General features: G+C 35.6%; 1 protein-coding gene across 2 annotated transcripts in view; it reads left to right on the forward strand.

Moving 5' to 3' along the window:
* The window catches only part of KLHL1 (kelch like family member 1), a 196,870-nt gene that overhangs the window by 122,506 nt on the left and 51,303 nt on the right, over positions 1-23,061 (forward strand). For both annotated transcript variants that reach the window (XM_065675814.1, XM_065675815.1), the window contains one exon: positions 2,943-3,155. In XM_065675814.1, coding sequence (XP_065531886.1) covers positions 2,943-3,155 — 213 coding nt within the window. The remainder of the gene's footprint in view (positions 1-2,942; positions 3,156-23,061) is intronic.

Here is a 23,061-nt window from a genome sequence, read left to right on the forward strand (position 1 = left end):
AAAATCAGTTCAGTTCTGTGAGTTCGTAAAATGTATTCTACCATCACAATACTTTTCAATAATATTAGGTCTTTGGATTAATATGCTACTGCAAAGTTTGGTGTTGGCTTCTATTAAGAAGTAGGGTTATATTTTTGTCATAATGGGATTTAATGTCAGTTTAACCAGTCTTAATTAAACTTTGGCTTATAAATCATTTTATTGAGAAGCACAGTGAAATTTTCTGAGTTTTATGCCTTTTAATTAAAATTAATTAAGCCAACTTGCCGTTAAGTGCCTGAGAACTAGTTCCATTAGATTTCCGTGCTCTTGTACAAAGCTGTAGATGCACAATTTAAACTTTATCAGGAGTCAACAGATTAAAACCTTAGAGCATTAAAATCTAGGTTTTGAGGTACCTGCTGACATTAAATCAAGCAATTTAAAAACAAACAAACCTGAGTCATGTTTTGAGTTTTGCTGCAATAGTGTTGAGTCTTGAGTTTTGCTGCAATAGTGTTAATTTTCTTCTTAGTAGCTGGTACAGTGCAGTGTTTTGGCTTTAGTCTGAGAATCATGTTGATAACACACTGATGTTTCAGTTGTTCCTGAGTAGCACTTACCCTGATCCAGGACTTTTCAGTCTCTCATGCTCTTCCAAGGAGCTGGGGCACAAGCAGCTGGGTGGGAGCAGACAGGACAGCTGACCTAAACTAGACAAAGGGGTATTTGATACTATAAAAAGTCATGCTCAGTACAGAAATCTGGGGCACTTGGCTGGAAATAACTGATCACTGCTTGGGGATGGGCTGGGCATTGGTCAGCAGATGGCAAGCAGTTGTATTTTACACTACTTGTGTTTCTTGAATTTTATTCCTGCTTCTCTCTTCTTTGTTACCTGATTATTGTCATTGGTACTAATACTATTATTACTGTAATTGTCATTATTTATATAATTATTATATTTTATTTCATTTCAATTATTAAACTGTTCTTATCTCAACCCGTGGAGTTCCCATTCTTCAGATTCTCTTTACATCCTACCCAGGGGTGGGAGGAGTGAGTGAGCGGCTGTTTGGTATTTAGTAGCCTACAGTGATTGCAGGCACATTATCACATGTCACATCACACATTGTCTCTGCTACCTCCTAAGAAATAATATGAAGTTAATTTTTAGTAGATTCTTTTAAGCAGTAACTTTCAAGAACTAGGATATTGAAGAATTAAAATAGTTTCTTATATTGCATGGAGTGAACAAAAAGCAACATGTAACTTATGAGGGCCAGAGTTCAATTCAGAAGTTTTAAGTCAAGTCTTGCACCATTTATTTTTTTTTTATTATTACGTGTCAGTAATACTATGTTACTGCTATTTCAGTTCCTGAGGACCAATCAGTCTTTCCACAGGCCCGAACTCAAGGAAATGATTATAAGAAGCATTAATTTGAATTTTGATATGTTAAGAACTGAATTGAGTGTAGAAGTGTAATTATCCACTTCCCTCAATTTTGATGTCTTTACAGCTAAGTCCTTAATTGATGTTTTGTCATTCCATCCCTGCTTCTCATCTTACTCTATCCAAAATAGCCTGGGAAGCTTGCCATATGAGGAAAGACTGAGATAACTGGATTTGTTCAGGCTTAAGAAAAGAACCTGGTCACCATGTTCCAGTATTTAAAGGGTGGCTACAAAGAAGACAGAAACTTCCTTTTTACAAGTCACTTTTTACAAGTCACATGGAAAAGACAAGGGCTAATGTGTACAGTTTACTCCTGGGAAGATTCTGGTTAGACACTAGGGGAAAAATTTTCACAATGCGACAGTCAGCATTGGAATAATCTCCCTAGGGAAATGGTGGATTCCCTAGTGCTGAATATTTCTAAGACTCAGTTGGACAGCGTGATGGGCCATCTTGTTTGGACCAGGGTTTTGCCAAGAAAAGTTGGACTAGATGACCTTTGAGGCGCTTCCAAGCTGGTATACTACGATTCTGTGGTTGATTTTTAAAAAATTATGAAAGTCACAATTATCTTTTAAATATCAGATATTGCAATTTCTTCCTCCATAATTTTTTACATATTTGGTTTATAGTTTTTTTTTTCCAGGTATATGCATCCAGTATATACCTACTTCACTTCTTACAGTTATCTGTGAATCGAGAATATGAGAACACATGTGCAGTTTCTCCACAAAGATCAAGCACTCTTGGAGAAAGATATACCCTGCAGAACTGTGGCTCTGTTTTGTCAAGTTTATGTAGAGTAGGTAGTTCAGAGGGTGCTTAATTAAGTCCTTAGGATTCAGTCAATTAAATTAAACATTTCTCTTTAGTTGATATTGATATGTTTTATATAGTTTATATATTTTTTTAAATTTTTATAGTTATTCATATGCGTGTTATAAATGTCCATACTGTGAGTTTTTAATTGCTGTACACAGTTTGCATGCTAGCAGGATGTTAATAATCGGTCCCAAACAAGGTCAAGAAATAATGCTAATTTCATGGTGTTGTTCTTCCTCTTAGCCTTGTCATATGTATAGATAGCCATCATCTGGATATTGATAATATAAATGTATATGACTGACAAGTTATTTAAGAAAAATATCAGATAGTGCAATACAGGAAAATGTTGTATGAGCATGTCAAGATTGATAATATATTGCATGCGCTCAATTACACGAGTTTAGAAAAATTCCAAACAATGTGCAAATCTGCCCTAGCCTTTAGTAATTCTAACAATTTTTAATTATTACCATATAATCTTTATATTATTTTCTGAATATATTTGTATATGAATTATAACTACAGCTTTTTAATTCTAATCATCATGGGTTAGTATTCCTTATGAGCTGTAAGAGGGCTGGGTATGGTAGGGATCGATTAATCCTATGGGTTTATTAGCTTTGGCAGCTGTTTTTATTTTCTTCCAGTATTACATAATCTGAAATACTTTCTCTTCTCAGGAGAATATAATGGAAGTTATAAGAAATCAAGAATTTTTGCTTTTACCAGCTGAAGAACTCCATAAACTTCTTGCTAGTGATGATGTGAACGTTCCAGATGAAGAGACTATTTTCCATGCCTTAATGATGTGGGTGAAGTATGATATGCAGAGGCGATGCAATGACCTAAGTATGCTACTTGCTTATATCAGATTACCACTGCTTCCACCTCAGGTATTTTTTAAATTATTATTTTATAACTAATAATAATATCACTGTTACTGAGAAAATTCTCATCAATTTATAATCTGCAATTGCTGAATACTCTGTTTAAAAGCAAAACTGTTCAGAATTAGAAAAAATTAATGATAGCCCTTCATCCAGAGTGACCTCAATAAATTTAAAGACTGGGTCAATAGACAGCCAAGAAGTGTGGAGTTGTATCACTGAAGAGGAATAACCACAGATATCATAGCATGCTAAGAAGGACAGGTAGAATAGTAAATATTCTCAGAAAAAAAGTCCTGGATGTTATGACAGGTATTGAGCTGAGTATGAGCCAAAGGTATGAATGACGAAAACTGCATGTTGGTCTACGTCAGGAAAAATTTTCTCAGCAGGCTATATGAAGTTATCCCCATAATACCTGGTGATACTAGTGCTGCAGCTGGAATACTGTTTCCAATTTTGCAATCCACACTTTGAAAGGCATATGAAGGAACTGGGGAAGGTCCACTGATGGGCTACCAATATTCCATGTCAGCTATGAAAGGAAAGGCTGAGGAAGTGGGCTTCTGGTGAAGAGAAGGCTAAGTGGTGATGTAGTAGCAACTTCAGACTTCTTGAAGAGAAGGTCATGGAAGGTCATGGAATCAAATTCTTCTTAGAAGCACCAAAATGGAAGAAGAGGCTAATGCCCCAAATCGTAGTGTGGACTGTTTGGGTTGGAAATTGGCTGGAGCAGGGAATCGCTTGGAAAGCAGTGAACCATTACAGAAAAGCTTTTCAGAGGCTTTTCAATGAGAAAATGAACATGAGCCAGCAGTGTGCGCTCACAACCCAGAAAGCCAACCGTATCCTGGGCTGCATCAAAAGGAGCGTGACCAGCAGGTCGAAGGAGGTGATCCTGCCCCTCTACTCTGCTCTCCTGAGACCTCACCTGGAGTATTGTGTGCAGTTCTGGTGTCCTCAACATAAAAAGGACATGGGACTGTTGGAACAAGTCCAGAGGAGGGCCATGAGGATGATCAGGGGACTGGAGCACCTCCTGTATGAAGATAGGCTGAGAAAGTTGGGGCTGTTCAGCCTGGAGAAGAGGAGGCTGCGTGGAGACCTCATAGCAGCCTTCCAGTACCTGAAGGGGGCCTATAGGGATGCTGGGGAGGAACTCTTCATCAGGGACTGTAGTGACAGGACAAAGGGTCACGGGTTAAAACTTAAAAAGGGAAAGTTTAGATTGGGTATAATGAAGAAATTCTTTCCTGTTAGGGTGGTGAGGCACTGCAATGGGTTGCCCAGGGAGGTTGTGAATTCTTCATCCCTGGCAGTGTTCAAGGCCAGGTTGGATGAAGCCTTGTGTGGGATGGTTTAGTGTGAGGTGTCCCTGCTTGTGGCAGTGGGGTTGAAACTAGATGATCTTGAGGTCCTTTCCAACCCTAACTCTTCTATGATTCTAACCAGTCTTCTTCATTGAAGATTTTCCTAAATTAGCTAGGCCAGATGATCACCAAATCCAGTGTTTGTGTTAGCCCTCATTTAAGTGAGAACTTGAACTAATTAATTGCTGGAGGTCCTTTGGAGCTCCCATCCTATGAATGCTTATATGATTCTGTGATTCAGGCATTGGTTTCTTTTTATTTCATTTTTTTTCTTTCCTTTCACAGAAGTAAATAGCAATTTTCTTCTGTTTGGTACCTCTAGATCATCATTCACCTTTCAGCTAGTGTGTGGGTTAACTTTCTTCATGGCAGCCTGTATGGTGGCTAAACTGCTGGGTAACACACCAATGTTTTGGCTATTGTTAAACAGTGCTTATACAGTACCGAAGCTTCCTCTCTTCCCTACTCCATTACCCATCCAAAAGCCAGTATGTCAGCAGTGGGCGAGAAGCTGGGAAGAGACACAGCTGAGACCCCAAATAACTAATGGGATATTCCATACTGTATGACATCATGACAGTGTTCTTCATTTCATTTGAGCACAATTACTGTCCCTTAGAGATCAAATCCTGAGGTGTGACAGTTCAATGAATGAACAATGGAGTCACTGAAAGATCAAGATAGGCTAAGACTGGAGCTCACTACATGACCAAATAATGAAATTATAATGTCTATGATTTACAAAAAATATACTTACTCTGAAAGGGGTCAAGAAAAGAATGCTAGAAAGGAGATGACTAAAACAAGAACTATCATGAATCATGATACTAAGATTTACAATCACTTTGTGTCATACTGAGATCTCAGGGAGTTGGGTGGGTTTTCTAATTTACTTTCCAATATAAAACATGCTACAAAAGAAACCATCCAAAATGACAAAGCTAAAGGTTTGTTTGTCAGAAATATGAGGTCTTTATTTTTCAACATCTACACCAACTGCGAATCTAGCGCACAATACTGTGCATTATTGCAGTCTTTAAAGTGTTGGTTTTAATCTGCCAAGTGCTTACAAAAGGTAACTTAAAACTGTTCACACACAGCCTCACCTCTGCCTCTTACTGCGTAGAAAGAGATTATGCAGGCTTTGTTGATTAATGGTCTCTGCCCTAGCTCTTAGTAATAATTTTCATTATAATTAATATCTGTAAGATCTACCACTACAGAGTTAAATGAGGCTATCTACATAAACCAGACAAAATGAGTACAACTATTTTGTTTGCTGAAAATGGTGAAAAGTGGAAAATACCAGGTTAGGTATATGTATGTATGTGTGTAAGGTATGTAATGGTCTCATTCTCATCTATATTCCCTTCCTCATGAAAGGCTGGACCAGAAGATCTTTCAAAGTTGCCTCCAACCTGGTTTGTTCTATGATTCTATGATATATAAAGTGTCAGCTGAAATAATTTAGAGGTGAGATTTCAAACTATTTTTATGTTCAGAAGCTTCAAATCCCACTACAAATTCTAAATGTATGGCCCATAATTTTTACTACATTCCTCCAGTCAATAGGGACTTTACCTCTGTGTTTTCTCTGGTGTCTCTGTGTCCCTAACACATAAGGATACCTTGGGACACTGACAACAGTACTGAAGTCCATCCTTTATGCAACTGAATTGCGTCCACTTTGTTATATATATTCTCATTCTCAAGCGAACATCCTAGATACCTTAAGTTATCTTAAGTATCACTATCTTCCATGTTTAACAACTAAATTAAATCCTACATTTCCACTGCCTATCATAGATAAGCATAACAAATGTAAGCATATCATTGTTCTCTCACATCACTGACACCTACCTGTAAACTATTAAAACAGTTGTGTTTACCTCAAGCTTAGTTCCATTGTGTGTCTTTAAAAACAATTTTTAATAAAACTTTCTTCAGATTCAAGTCCAGCTTTTAGAGAGAACGCGTTTCTTTCTGAACAGCCAGGAGCAAGTGACCAGAGAGAGGATATAATGAAAAAAATATAATAATAGTTTCAAAACTGTTCATAAGGCGTTTATAAAATAATTATTTTAGAGTTATATACTTCTGACAGTTCTCTCTATTGTTTGTTCAATTTAATCTGAAAATTAACTCTTATGCACTGGTGCTTGACCACAATTGAATACTGCATCATATAAAATGTTTGCTGTAATGCTAAAATGTATTTAAAATTGTTTACAAGTTAAAATTAAGATATAACAGCTTCAACAGAAAATTATTGAAAGCTGGCAGTGAAAATTTACTTTTATTAGCAAAACATGAAATTTTCTCTACTATAGTGTATACTTATGTATAAATCTAGTAGAACACTATCATTTCCATTGCACTGAAAATTAACTGAAGAGGTCTGAAGAGAAGTGAGGTCAAAATTAAAATCTAATCATTAGACCTTTGAGAAAAAAAAAAAACAACCTGCTCCTTATTTTTAAATTCATTATAAAAGATGAAGTCATAGACTGCAAAGATTAACAGATTGGGAAGATTGTACTGAGGTCCTCCTAAAATGAGGGCTTAAATTTATAGCCTGAGTTTTTATGATACCTCATTTCACTTTCAAGGTGCAGTAATTATACTGGCAATGAAGTCAGCCTTGAGTAATAGGATATCAAACAATGTAATTCAAAATTCAATAGAAGAATTTAGGAGAAACCGATCATGAAGCTGAAAATGAAACAACAGAACCTGCAAAGTTGCAGGTTTTGCTCCCTTGATTTGGCTGAAACCATCTGCTAAACTAAAATATTTCATATTTATTCATTCAAGTCAAACTAGAAAGATTAGTGGCTTGACCAATATAAAACAAAATATTTCATGTTATAATAAGTAATATATACTTTCTTTCAGTAGGTCTTCCAAATATTTTGTATTGCTCTGTACAGAAGAGCTTCCTCCTTTCCCAAAAAAATTAATTTATATTAATTTTTACTCTTAAAGGACTGAGAGAGAGTAAAAATTTGTGGGAGCCTTAAACCTTATTAATGAAGAAGTATTTAGATTATGTACTTGAAATGTTAACTTCCAAGCATATAATGAATATTTTTTCCTGTGATTTTTGATAACATTCTTCACTAAGAGTAAGATAACAAACCAAGCTTTTAAGTTTTCAGTTCTTCAACAAGATAACATTCTTCACCAAGAGTAAGATAACAAACCAAGCTTTTAAGTTTTCAGTTCTTCAACAAGTAAGACGATATTTTAGTTACTAAAAGTCATCACAGTTGCCCTCAATTTTCAGCAGTATTTTTGAATGAAATTAAAAAATATAAAAATAAACATAATTAGTACATGTAGAATGAAGAAAAAACACTAAAGACAGTTTGTGGATATGTCTTTTTTAACATGGTATGATAAACATATACATAATCACAAAATCACAGAACAGTTGAGGTTGGAAGGGACCTCTGGGGGTCATCTGATTGAACACCTCTGTTTAAGCAGGGGCACCAGGAGCCAGTTGCCCTGGACTATGTCCAAATGGCCTTACCTCCAAGGCCTGTGCCAGGGTCCAGCCACCCCCACAGTGTGTTTCCTAATGTTCGGACAAAACCTTCTGTGTTTGAGTTTGTGCCCATTGCCTCTGAACTTCCCACTGGACTCCCCTGAAGAGCCTGGCTCAGACATCTATGCACCCTCCCTTCAAGTATTTCTATACGCTGATGAGATCCCTGAACCTTTTCTTCTCCAGGCTGAACTAATCCAGTTCTCTTGTCCTTTATTCATAGGAGAGATTCACCAATCTCTTTATCATCTTTGTGACCCTTCACTGAATTTTCTGCAGTATGTCTGTGTATCTCTTGTATTGAGGAATTTAGAACTGAACACAGCATTCCAGGTTTATGCCTCACCAGAGCTGAGTAGAGGGGAAGGATCACTTTCCTTGACCTGCTGACAATGTTTTGTCTAATGCAGCCTGGAACATTTTTAGCCTTCTTTGCTGCAAGGGCACGCATCTAGATCCTGTTCTTCCAAGATGCATTCCAACTGTGAGGCCCACAGCATAAATTGGTGCATGGATATACATACACATGAACACACAGATGCACATTTATTTAATTGTTTTATAATAGAATGTTCTTGTGAACCTTCTAGTTAGAGGTAAAAAGCTATAACTGTGGAAAGATGCATCCGTTAAGGTCTGGCTAGGATGGCCAAAGATGTTCTCACCTTGTTCCCTGACGATGCACCATCTTATGATTGCCTTCCCCATGACACATGATATAGTGATTACCACCCCCACAGCAGGGAGCAAAATAGTTCTTCTGAATCCTTACTAGTTCTGTGTGGGCAGATACAGATGTCATCTGTGGTTGAAGCTAAAACATTAACTTCAGGCCCTGAAAGCCAACAGTATAGATGAGTTTATACCTGTATTATCAAATTCTCCTTATCTTTTCTCCTCCTTTCCCAAAACAGAATGGCTTCTTCTGTGCTTTTATTTCCTGTTCCTGACTCAGAGTGTACCTGGAAACATCCAGTATGATTCATCAGCATGTCTGAGCCCCTGCCTAGCCTTATTTTGTTTACTAGTGATGTAATTGCATTTACTAAGATGAAAAGCTTGATTTTGCTGGTTGTTTGTACACAGCGTAATGTAATTCTTAAAGCTGAGGCTATAGCATGAGCCAAGAATATGTAACATACTGGACAAAACGTTATTTTTATGGTGTTAGAAGTTGCTAATGAGAGTTGGGCTGCTGAAGGAATTTACAAGCAAAACTTAGGAGTTAACACAATACTGAGTGCCTGCAGTAGCATAACTAATAAAGAATGAGGATATTTTACTTATGCTTTAATGTTTCTCAGCAAAGATGTACCTGATAAAAAGAGCAAAAATACTTACTTGCAGAGATGGTTAAATTAAAGGTAACTGTACTGCACCAGTGTACTGTGTTTAAAACTAATGCTTTTTGCAGCTGCTTGTAATAGTAGCTCATTGGTTAGCTATGAAAGCAAAACAAATAGCATAGGATAAAGAATAGATATTATTGGCTTTCTCTCTGCAACACTTAATAATACCATTTTCGAAGGCTTGCAAATCACATCAGTAGGATAGTGCATAGTCTTTGATTATTAAATACAATGTGGCTCAGATCCAGGGAAATTAATATAAGCATCTAAATTAGGTTTCTTACCTAGGGATAGAAACAATCCAGCCCTTTGGAAGTGAAATACTTAAATATCCTGTAAGGCACAGGAGAGAAAGTGAACTGATCCACCTGGGTTCTATTCTTATTTATACAGAGATATTGCAGGGAACCTGTAGGAAATGCTAAGCCTCTAAATTCCCTCAGAATGCCCACATTACATCTGGACGTACATGATTTCAATAGTGTATTTGAATTTGCTTGTAATAATAGAGTAGAAACCCTTAAAATCCTAGCTTGGATAACTGGCTTTGTGAGGCAAACTTGTAACTTCCTGCCACAGCTCAGCTGGCATTTGGCAAAGAGTTATTTCTCCATACTGCTAAAAAAAGCAATTAACCAGGCAGTTGAATCAATGTTCATCTACCTTTTCAATATATATTGGGCTAGATAAAACAATGGAATGATCCTTTGCTTAGCAAAAAGAGAGAATCTATGTTAGTCAGTCTCTAACTTTCTCCTTCAAAGCAGTGTGATTGACAGTATGAAGTGATAACCTTTTTCCATTCTCTAGCATCACTAAAGTGATGTTAAAGTGATGTTAAAGTTCTCTAGGATCGCTAAAGATGTGCAGTTTATATGAATTCAAACCTGACTGGAGTTCTAGGGTTTTTAGAGTGGTTCCCACCTGCTGGGCTGGAGTACGCTAAGACATCCTCAATAAAATTTTGTAATTTCTTTCAATGATTTCTAAATTAAATTGCTGCCAGGAGATCATAACTTCATCTGAAAGGACTGAAGGTATGATCAAGTTTCTACAGACCTATGTGTGTAGGCTTCTCCACATCAGCTAGGTTCCTGGCCTCACATTGTAGACGATGAAGATCTAGTGCAGTTCCCAGCACAAGAACAAACTGATGAACTGCTTTGAGAGGTGCCATGGATTATCATGCTGCCTGGTTCCCAACAGATGTTCTAGAAGCGTTCCCTCTTAAATCCAGTGCCATAACTACTGTCCTTATGTAGATTCTTAGGTACCATGAAGCATCTGAAATGCTGCTAAATGCTTAAATTTATGTAAGTGAATTATGTAATCACTTGATTTGAACATCAGCCTGTATCAGGATAATATAAATCTGAGAATGTGAGGAAGTTTGACAAGATTTAAAATAATATTTAAGTAATTATTTAACTTCAAGTAAATTCAACCAAATGCATTATGTTAAGAATTAGTAACTTCTCAGCTCATAAAAAAAGGAGCTTCTAGAATGATTTCCATATTCTTCTATTACCTTATCAATGTATGAGAAATTTGGGCCTGAAATTCCATTTCCCTGTGAAATGGCAATTAATTTATTATAGTCCGTACAGACAAAATATCATATTTCTCTGCTTTTCTTATGTAGGTCATGCAGTAAAGCTAAGTTTTTTATAACTTCTATGGCTGTGGAGGTATCTTGTGAACTGGTCTTTTATCTGAGGAAAGACATAATAGTTCAAAGTTGTCCAAAAGTTCTGTCAATGGTTGTCATTTCTTGTGTAGGTTAAGTGGCTGAAAAATTGTAAATAGTGAAAATGATAGCCATTAAATGCAGGTATGTATAATACACATTTCCAAATGCAGTTTTCTAGCAGTAAAGTTTAGTAAAGTATCAGTAAATGCTTTGTAGCTGTCATGAGATGCTGTTCAAATAAAAAGTTATGGCAGCATAATACTGTTTCTTTATCCTGCATACAGGCAATTTGCTTGACTTTTTAGTCAGTGTCTCATGATATTCTGAGAATATCATTTGCTACTAAATATGTTGGGGTAAAATTACTTAGTGGAAGAGTTGATCTTCACTAAGCAAATCCCTTTTACAAGTGGCCATAAAATTATTGGGGGATGAAAATGATGAATAGAAAATACAAAACTTGCCTCTCTTTGTACTAATTCTGTATTGCCAGTGGTTCAGAACAATGTTTTGATAAAAATATTCTACTTCTGTTGTTTACACTATGGCAAACATTTATTCTCTTAAATGTCCCCATTAGAATGCATAGAGTGTGACCATGTGAAAACATGTATTTATTGATGCATTAGATTATATTAACTATCCAAATCAATTACAAGTGCTGGTCATAGAAACAAGATACCTTTTCCTGACCTTCAAAGTAGCTGCACCCTAGGTGGAGGTGCACTTGTCCTCATTGAAATTCATGAGGTTCCTGTCAGCCTGTTTCTACAGCCTGTTGAGGTTCCTCTGAGTGGCAGCACGACCCTTCCCAGGCACCATCAGCCACTCCTTCCAGTTTGCTGTCACCAGCAGACTTACTGAAGATACTCTCTGCCTGATTATCCACATCCATAATGATTTCTGCAATTTAGTGTGGAGGTATCTAAGCTAGTTTTAGCATAACTAGCTTGTCAGGATCATAACAGGGTAGGAGTTGACCCTAGCAAAGATTGTATTATCCTTCTTTACCGCAAGTTTGCTGCTAGTTTTTAGTGCTCCATAAGTCATGCTTCCAGACATCATGTAAACATAACTCATTGAAAGCGGTGAAGGCAAAGACCAATCACTACTCTCAACAGTTATTAACAAGTAGTTTTACAAATAGAAACCTATCTTACTCTTGATGTCTTCAATATTTTAGACATTATGTATGTACTACAAGAATTTTTTTGTATTAGACATTTGTAACATTTATCCTTGAAGTATACTGTATCAAAAAGGTGTTTATATTGACATTTCCCCTTCTATGTGAGGTATTCTTATCCACCCTTTTTTGCCTATTTCTAAGACCTGAAGATAGTATTTGAAACAGAAGAACATTATTTAAGGAAAAGGTGCTTCTTTTGTATTCCATTTCTATGTACTTATACTCATACTCTTGTACTTATAGGGATTTTATGAAAATGATATAAATATTGGTATAGTTAACTACAGTCAACAGGTGACTACAGTTAAAAAAAAGGAAAAAAAAAACAAACCAGTAATATTCAAATGTAGCCTATGACTTGCTATTGACTGAATAACATTTGTGTTCTGTTTGTTGGCATCTGTTATGCTTTTACCTAATCTTCTATTAAACTTATCACTTGCACAAGAAAAAGCAAGAATTTAATTCAAAAGAGCTTCAAATAAAGCAATCCGGCTTTAAATCAAGTTAGATCAGGTGATAAGAGCATTTTATCATAGCTCAACCTTATTGTTGCTTCTAAAGTTGGGGTTTTTTTTAAAATATATTTCTTTTTAATGCGACTTTTTTTTTTTTTAATTTGTCCTCCTTGTGAATGCAATTTGACCTCTAGAAATTTTATTATTTCACATGTAGTACTTTAACACTATTGTAACATATGCATGTGTCTCAGAATTATCTTACTTTTTTTCTCAAGGATTAAAGAAAAAATACAATGTACTCTAAGAGAGATTCATCTCACCTAACTTTAGAAATCTAAAAAGTAAATATGTAACGCATGAGATATATATTTACTTAAAAAGGGATTTATCTTAAAAGCAAGATTTATTTTTTTCTTCATTTACTGAAGAGCAATCTTATCACGATGAGGCCAAGTGTAGATTTCTGCATCAGTATAATTAAGTGCGTAGAAAGCTTGCATCTTAGATTTTTGCGCTCCTTATTTTGGTCACTATGTAATTGCATATATTAATAAAATCATTGTGAAAGTACATCGCTAGCGGCAGGAGCTGGGAGAAGGAGAGTAAAATAATTACTGTTTTCCTAAACTGAATAACATCTGAATTAGAAACACATCATCAGGGTGATAAGTAAATTGGACAAATTAGTGTCAGTTTCAAAGACAGAACCAATAGTACTGATAGTCCAACAAAAGTCAATATGTGTGCCAAAAGCCTGTGCTGATGTTTACAAATTAAGTTAAAATTAAAGTGTGATAAAAGATAGCAAGGGACTACTTATATAAAACAATTTTGAAGATTTTTATCAATGGGCTTATAAAATCATAAGCTTTGGGGAAGGGTTACTATTGTGAAAGTGGTTTCAACATCACAGATGCTGTCAGTGAATATTGTAATTCCGTTACTTGGTTTAGTCAAGAGAGTGGTGAAAAAAAAATAATCAGTCTCTTTAATTTTTACATCAAATGGAAAACTTCAGAGAATGTATGTGTGATCATTTGTTTATCTAATATATTCATTTTGGTAACATAATGATGGGTTGAGGAAAACAGACTTCAACTATGCCATATTTTTGTTTGTTTGCTTTGTGTTTTGTACACTGATGTGGGGGAGGGATAGGGAGCACTCAGGATTATAACTGAAGGATAGAAAGATAGTTCAGATTTTCTTCTGAATATGAAATTATTTTTAATGTGTGGGGAAAGTTGGAAGTACAAATTTAACACTAAACGCATTTCCTTTGCTGATGACTAGGAGCACCAGAAATATCAGCTTAGTAGATGTCAGAGGTCAGTTGTTAGACAGAAAACACAATCAGGATTCTTTCAAAAATTCCAGTCCAAGACTGTTCACTATTACTGCTATGTGACTGATCTTTTTGCAATATATCATCACCTGCATGCATACACAGGTCACAGAGTTCCAGACAGACAGATGAGTGTCTTCTGTCTCTAAGCAATAAATCTCAATGTTGTTTTTTTTGTAACAGAAATTATTAGCTGTATGTTTCAAGAAAGAACTGGTCTATATTTTCTTAAATATCTTAAATGTCCTGTGTATTATTGCTGAGGAGAAAACATTTTTCTGAGAATACAGAAATCTGAGGGATTTAGTATAGTCTCTTTGTGGTTTGGTTGAGCAGCTGGCTTTTCTAAATCACACATTATGAATAATTGAGCCCATGAGCAACACAAATATTGAATTTTATGTACTGAATATTTGTGTTACTACAGAGAAATGCCTGGGAACCATCTCTGGGCTAAAACAGGGTTACTGAAATCATTAATTAAATGTGAATAAGAAGGAAAGAATTCCAAGCAGATGCAGAATTTTCAATGAGCTGAAAGAAAATGGTAGAAAATAAAAGGAGACATGCTAAGTTATAGAAATTATTAATTGCAAATGTATTTCGTTATTTTATTTCTAAGACAATGTATAGAAACAGTTGTTCTAAAAACAAGTAAAAACTCAAAGGAAGAATTAGGTATAAACTTTTTTGAAAAATATCAACTTAAGGACTCTAATTACAAAACAATCAAGTGAGTAAAGCAGATGATTATGCTGGATTTAGCTCAATTTATTCAAATTCTAGCAAAAAAATCCCCAGCCAATAAATAATAGCTAAGTTTCAGTTGGATAAAATGGGATTTACTTAGAAATGGAGTTTAAACTCCATTTCCATACATTATCAATTTGTGACCATAGGATCTCTACATTTTAAGTCCAGAAAAGATAATGACCTTTGTACGTTTTAGAAGACTTCAAGGGGAGAGTGAGGGAATGTTCAAGTGTTTTAATCTACTTTAGCCTTCTTGCTAGTGTGGTGGCTTGAGATACAGAGAAGAGCTTTACTCTGTGTAAGCACTGCTCAGCAATAATGAAAACATCCTTGTGTTAGAGGGTTTTCATCAGAAATGCAAAACATAGTCCCATACCAACTACTGTGAAGAAAATTAACTCTATTGCAGCCGTGACAGCAGAGCGGTCATAAAATGGGCTGTAAATTTAACACTAAAATAGGACAAGTAAGAAAAGTTAAAAGGAACTGGGATACATTTTCTATATAAAACAAACAAACAAACAAACAAACAATGTTACGTTTGTGGGTTTTTTTTTTTGGGGGTTTTTTTTTTTTTTTATTTTGAAGACATCAGTCCAATACTTAAAAACCATTAATTTAAAAAGTCTGAGTTTTTTGCATGGAAAATGTTTTCTGGCTTGGAGAAGAAAAGTATTAACTATTCTCTTTTTGCCGTTTATAGAGCATTATGTATGTGTTTTCAGGGCTTTGTGGCTTTGTCTATGGAAGAGATCATGAAAAAAGAAAATAACATTTAATTTTGACACACGAAGGAAGTTAGGTAGGCAGGGAGAGTTTTATATTTTGATGTACTCATGCATCTTTTTGAGCTCTACAAAGACTGTTTGCATGTACACCTTTGTTCCTAGGTATATGACAGGGAGTCAATTAAATTGAATCTCCTTGTATTGCCTGGTAAATAATCACTTGTAAGTGTGAAAAAATTACATGGTCTCCTGAAAAAATGCCTGTTTGTGAAGACTGGTTGTTAATCAGCTAACTCAAAGCTACCTGTAACATCATACTTCCAAGTAGTAAGTGCTAAGTCCAAGTGTCCTCTGTCCATATTGTATTAATTTTCATAATTGTAATGTGATTTTTCCTACTGTGCTTTGTGACACTAAGTAGATAGAATATATTGTGAGGTTTGGGAATCATCTGGAAAGTGTTAATCTAAATTAAAATATAGCACTCTGCATTGGAAAATTAACTGATTTGAGCAAAGTCTATCATGCCTTCCAGAAAAAAGGTAACATCATTGGTATGCTGTTTCACCTCTCAACTTTCTTGGACTACAGCATGAAAAGCATCATTCATTCTTTTCTAGTTAAGTGGCAACAAGATTTATTATAATATGAAATCAGAATTTAAGTGAAACCCTATTATTCCTGATTTAAAATTTCTTAGTGAGATTAGCATTTAAATTATATGCCATCAGTTTTATTTAAGTTTTTAATAATGGCTGATGTCTATTGAATACCTCTAGTCTAAACCAAAGATCTTGTTCCTATCAACCATCGTTTTAATCTCAGAGAAGACAGGGATATATTCATTCAGACAGAATCCTGAATTAATTGATGCATGACCAAACGTATTCATACAGAAGTAGATCCATTTGGTATGCTATTAATAATATTAGCTCAGTAGACTGATGTTTCTACCTATAAGCTCTAGTTTAAGTGGAAATAATTAAGTTTGACATCAGGCTGTTCTTGGAAAAAGAATTAACAAAACCATTTACAAGCATTGCGGAATTTAAGAAAAACATAGTGTCTCCAAGATCAATATACCAATGAAAAATGTAAGTTAAAACTGCTGATCAGCTGCCAGTTGCAGAACCTAAGTTCAGCTTTCTAAAGGAAGTCTGCATAAAGTTTTTGAAAACGGAGCATTTCAACAAACTCTTAAGATGAAACAAAAAAAAAAATGAAAGCAATTAATTCACTATTTTGTTCATTACATAGGTTCAAAAGTTTTTAAATAAGGATATGAAGTTTAAGCACAATTAAACAGCTAGTCTTCACAAGAGGGTCTGTATCCAGCAGGTGTAGCTCAGAGATTACTTGCTTTGTCAAAAAGTATCAGTTTCTGGGGAACTTTTTTTTTCCCCCTTCAGATTTGCAGCGGAGCATAAGTAGCCTAACCAATATTTTTCAATATAGGTAAATACAGTTTTAATCTGAGTATCAATGAATAAATTGAAACCTGCAGTTACAATAGTGTTTACAGGCATTCTTGAAGTTCTCTTATAGATAGAAAATACAAAGTGTCAATTTATTCCTTTCACCGCATTAGGCAACTGAAATACTTCCATTTATATACCAATACAATTATGTAAGAACACTGACTTCTTCTTCTACCAGCTTTATACAGACAAAAAAATTCTAATTGGAATTGTTTCCTAAAAGTTAGAGCAACATAAGCATGGTAAGACTTTGAAAGTGGACTGAGAACTTGCTTTAAAGAAAGTTTTAAAACATTATTTTTATACTTTCAAGGAATTCAGACAAAACCTTTTTTTATTTTTTAAATTTCATTTTAATCTGTCCAAAGAATAATCATGACCTTACATTTCAAAAGCCTCTATTCTTTCTGGGTAGCTTCATTACTACGATCATCAACAACCACCAGCCACAACAAATTTGCGCATGGAAGAAGATGCATAAAAGGACAATTATGGCTAATGAAACATCTCTCTTGAAAACTATTCAATGTGCAAACTTTAGGTCATTTTTTCTTCAGATTTTTGTTTCATATGGTAATGTGCTTCTTTGACTCAGGGCTGTCAAGTGACTCCAGGTACATTTTGGATCAACAAGGAGACTGAAGGGCTTTGTAAAACAAAATGTGTCATGAAAATCCAAATTAATACCAGCAAGATAAGGCTAATCCTGTGTTCCGCGTAACATTGGTATATAAGTTTCTGAAGGCACTTCAGGGCTTTTTTACAGGGAGAATACTGAGATAATACTTAGAGAACTGGAACTTACTTTCTGTCTATGATAACATTAACAGAACATTGGGTTTAAAATTTAATACTGTCCAGAGCACTGAAGTAAAGATTTGATAGACCATTCGGTGGATAAAGAACTTGCTAGATGGCCACATGCAAAGAGTTATGGTCAATGGCTCAATGTCCAGCTGGAGACCAGTAACGAGTGGTGTCCCTCAGGGATTGGTGTTGGGACCGGTCTTGTTCAACATCTTTGTCGGTGACATGGACACTGGGATTTAGTGCGCCCTCAGCAAGCCTGCAGATGACACCAAGCTGTGTGGTTAGGTTGATACGCTGGAAGGAAGGAATGCCATCCAGAGGGACCTTGACACTCTTGTGAGCTGGGCTGATGCCAACCTTATGAAGTTTAACCATGACAAATGAAAGGTCCTACACCTGGGTCAGAGCAATCCCAGTCACAGCTACAGGTCGGGAAGAGAAGAGATTCAGAGCAGCCCTGCAGAGAAGGACTTGGGGGTGTTAGTCAATGAGAAAATGGACATGAGCTGGGTTCAGTGTGTGCTCGCAGCCCAGAAAGCCAACCGTATCCTGGTCTGCGTCAAAAGGAGCGTGACCAGAAGGTTGAAGGAGGTGATCCTGCCCCTCTACTCTGCTCTTGTGAGACCTCACTTGGAATATTGTGCACAGTTCTGGTGTCCTCAACATAAAAAGGACATGGAACTGCTGGAACAACTCTAGAGGAGGGCCATGAGGATGATCAGGAGACTGGAGCATCTCTTGTATGAAGATAGGCTGAGAAAGTTGGGGCTGTTCAGCCTGGAGAAGAGAAGGCTGCGTGGAGACCTCATAGCAGCCTTCCAGTGTCTGAAGGGGGCCTATAGGGATGCTGGGGATGGACTATTCATTAGCGACTGTAGTGATAGGACAAAGGGGTAGCGAGTTAGAACTTAAACAGGGGAAGTTTAGATTGGATATAAGGAAGAAATTCTTTACTGTCAGGGTGGTGAGGCACTGGAATGAGCTGCCCAAAGAAGTTGTGCATGCTCCATCCCTGGCAGTGTTCAAGGCCAGGTTGGATGGAGCTGTGGGTGACATGGTTTAGTGTGAGGTGTCCCTGCCCATGGCAGGGGAGTTGGAACTAAATGATCTTAAGGTCCTTTCTGACCCTAATTATTCTATGATTCTATGATTCTAATTACGTGTTGTTAAGGACTTTTGAAGATTCCAATCAAAATAAATAGACATGGGCAGATAGAGACCACATGAAACTTATGAATAACACTGTGCCCCTTTTAGCAGCAGCTATCACGTGGAAAAAAGAAGATAAAAACTTTTGTATGTTCTTAGTATCTTACTTCGGCATGCAGGGAGCTCCTTCCTACTTTGTTCGGTGTTATAGACCTGACACCTGTAATGGACAAAATACCCATTTTTTTCTTTTTAATGGTATGAATCCTGTGGCATTTCCTCATCTCTCCTTTTGGGTAATTACTGTGTCTGAAGAACGTATCAAGATGGTGAAATTTGAGTTCTCCCTGTCTAAGCAAGTGTTGTCACATTTCACCTTTTTCACAAGGTAAGAGGAAGCTTTACCTAAATAATTAGGGCATGTTTTGCCTCTTCAAAAGGATGAGGATACTATAAAAGTTTTGATGAGGCAGTTCTCTGGCACTTCCATTGTCTTATAGTCTCTTCCAAGAGTGGGTTGCAGGAGAAGAGAGGGTGATTGCTTCCTTCCCAGGCCAGCTAGCATTATCTTTTTGCCTAATAATGGCTGAATTTCATCCTAGCTGCCACATTTTCAAAGGGGTAAGTGGAATTTACCCCATCTCTCAGATGATCATTTATGTAGAAAATGTTAGATTTACCTTAATATCATTCAAATCAATTAATAAAATTAGTAATACTCTCACCTGGCTCGTACTTGCAAAATCAAAAGGCTAAAAGAGATGCTGGAGTAGATCTGTCAGGGAGCAGCAGGGGAGATGCTCCCCAAGGAAGGAAGGTGGGAACCAAGTGTGACGGCAAGGCAGGCAGCAAAAAAGGCACAGTCCAGTTGTGTGTGCACTGTCAAGTCACTGTGCAAGTACCAAATTCCTCCTTTTGTGCTTGCTAAACTTGACTTTTCTTTTGTCAGTACTTAAACAGTTTTCACTCCAGATATCAGAGTGTACTTCACTGAAATGAAGAATGCCTTCTCTTTGCAGAATTGTACTGAAAGTATAGAAGCATAGCAACAGCTAGGTTGGAAAAGACATTTAAGATCATCAAGTCGAACGTAATTTAGAAGTATAGTTGAGAAAGGACTTGGTGGGTGTTTTAACTAGAAAAAAATGAGAAGCATGATGACACAAAGTTACTAAAATATCTCAGGATATCCCTAGTCTGAGAGTTCTAGCAATGCTAGAAGTAGCTATGCTGAAGTAGCACTGCAATGAGGGTTCTGAAAAGTGACAGTCCTGTGAGTTTCCAAGTGTTAAAAACCCCAGAAATATTCCTTCAGTGTTATATGCAATTCTTTCTTTAATGTTGTATGACATAGCCATGGAAGAGCAAGCTGATCATCATACAGTTTCCAAGGGAAAATCCTTATTTACTAAATTTCCTGATTAAGTGCATCCTGATTTAATAAAAATGTATTGATTATTTTGATGTAATAAGGAAAGATAACTATAGAGTAGAAAGACATTAAAGCAAATTATTGACATTTAGATAGCATGAAACAGCTTTGTAGGACTTTTGATTTAAAAACAATAGCTTTAATTTAAACTTTTTTTTTTTTCACTTACTAATAGAATCATAGAATCATAGGGTTTAGACATTAGGACATTCAGAAATACAGCGTTTATCACAAGTCAGCTGATGTGGGTAAAGTAAGTGGGTCAAGTAAGGAATGAATATTTTTCTCAAAGTTATTTTTTCCATATCTTCACAGTTAGGAACAGGCCTTGATATGGAATAGTATGTTTTATTCCATATGTCTGTTACTTTTAGAGTTAGTATAAAGTTTTTTATATAGTTTATATAGTTAGTTACAGATTTTTATCGCTAGTTTATAGGTTTTGTTTGTACAAATAAAAACCCGTATTATTTAGTCTTTTTTTTTTTTTTTTTTTTTTTTTTAAGGAAATGAATGCAGGTTTCTGTCTGCTTTTAAAGTTTGGAGGTTTGTTTTTGTTTTGTGGTTTGGTTTGGTTTGGTTTCATTCCTAAGATGTATTTATAATTGGAAAGACTTCAGCTTTTATTTATTTTTTGGTGCATGAAATTTTGGGACAGAACAGTGTTCACTGTCACTTCCTTATTTGAAACACCTGGCAACTCAGTCAGAAGATCTTATAAATATTTGCCTTAAGAGCCTAGGTAGATATCGGAACATCAGAATAAAGAAGTAGCTGTTCGATAGGAAGTCACCAAATATGATTGTTAGATGTGGATTCTTACTGATATAATAATCTTGCTGTAAAAAAACCTTGTCATCAATTCCACTAATTCCATTAAGCATTAGAAAATATACATAACTTAATATATTGCCTCAAATTTGTGCAGGGGAAGCGGATAATTTGATTTCTCAGCTTTCTTGTTCCTGTATTCTGTTAAATTAATTGTTGTCAAAGTACACTGGGTTAGTAGTCCCAGATGTATATAAAATCATTTTACAAGAGAAGAGATTATCCTGCTTAAAATCTGAATGTGATTTGTCTTCAGATCTTTGATTTTTGATCTACTGAGTAGTGTGTTGAGCTCTTCAATCAGGAAGAAAAAATCACAAAATGATATATTAAAAAAAATCTTGATATTATGAAATATAAATTAGCATGGCGTTATGACATATACTTAATACTGCTGCTTATTAGCACACTTTAATCCTTATCACATCTAGCTTATAAAATGCTTGCTTTTAATTTCTTGGTACTCTGAAGTTTCTGAGCTCTTCCACTGATATTATGGGTGTAAAGATTATAAGGATTAACCCTTTGGAAAGTTATTAAAAATAATAGCTAATATACTTTCGTGGGAATTGTATTTTCTCTACACACTAGGGAAGGTAAATAAATTTGAAAATAAATTGGACTTTAACCACAGACTCAGTTTTCTTGGTGCTCAACTTAGATTAAGAAATACAGTAAAAAACACAGTGATTATTCTATTCTTTTACTGAGCTAATCTCATTAATATTAAATTAAATTTTGGGTAATACCCTTACAGTTGGTGCAAAAGCATTCACCAGCTGTGAGGGAAGAGAGTGGAATATTGATATTTAAATTCATGAAGTTAGACATGAAGGTAGCGTATGCTAGGTCATAATACAGTTTGACAAATGTGTTAGAGTGATATACATTTTAATGCACTTCCTGATAAAAAAAACCAAACCAAAACAAAACAAAAAAAGTCAATATCAAAGTTTAAGGATATTTTCAAGTCTAATTTTTTTCACATGAAATTTATTTATAAAAATTTACGTCGAGCTATTAACCTCAACCATGTATAGTGACCCCTTTAAAAATACTGCCATCAAAGAACACTGCTGTTTTTTGCACGTGTCTATTTCAGTTCTGCCTGTGCCGCATACCATTTTAGTAAGACTTGTGACAACCCAGCATCTTGAGCCTTTAGCCAAAAAAGCTCTTACATATATAAGTACAAATTGTAATCTGGCTGTAGTCTTAATGGCTGTTTACTAAATATGTTTTACCAAAATAGGCTTTTTCTTGTTAAAATTATCTGAAATCTAGACACAGGCAAGTGTATTTCTGAGGAGTAATCCTTCTACATAAGATAATTATGCATATGATATTAGCTACCTTCTATTGAATTTCTGTGGCCAAAGGAGTATGGCCTCAGAGATCAGCAGAAACTAATTAGTCTGAAACACACTTACATGCTAGGGAGATTCCACAGTGGGAGTCTGTGACAAATATAAAAGAGTGGCAGATTTAATTTTGAATCTTTTCTGTAACATTTCTCTTAGGCTTTATTCATATTATTCAATCACAATATTTTTCTTGTTTTTCCAATCAGTTATTTATTATGCAACCTGGTCTAGTTGAAGATGTCCCTACTAATTGCAGGGGGGTTGGACTAAGTGACCTTTGAAGATTCCTTCCAACTCAAATCATTCTATGATTCTATGATTATTCTGCTGTTGCTGTTTCTAAGATGTTTTAGTGTTTTTTTAATACAATAATCATGCACATTTATAAGAATTGCTATGCTAGGTACTGTTGC

The sequence above is a fragment of the Lathamus discolor genome, chromosome 4 (genome assembly GCF_037157495.1).
Source record: "Lathamus discolor isolate bLatDis1 chromosome 4, bLatDis1.hap1, whole genome shotgun sequence".
NCBI classification, from domain to species: Eukaryota; Metazoa; Chordata; class Aves; order Psittaciformes; family Psittacidae; genus Lathamus; species Lathamus discolor.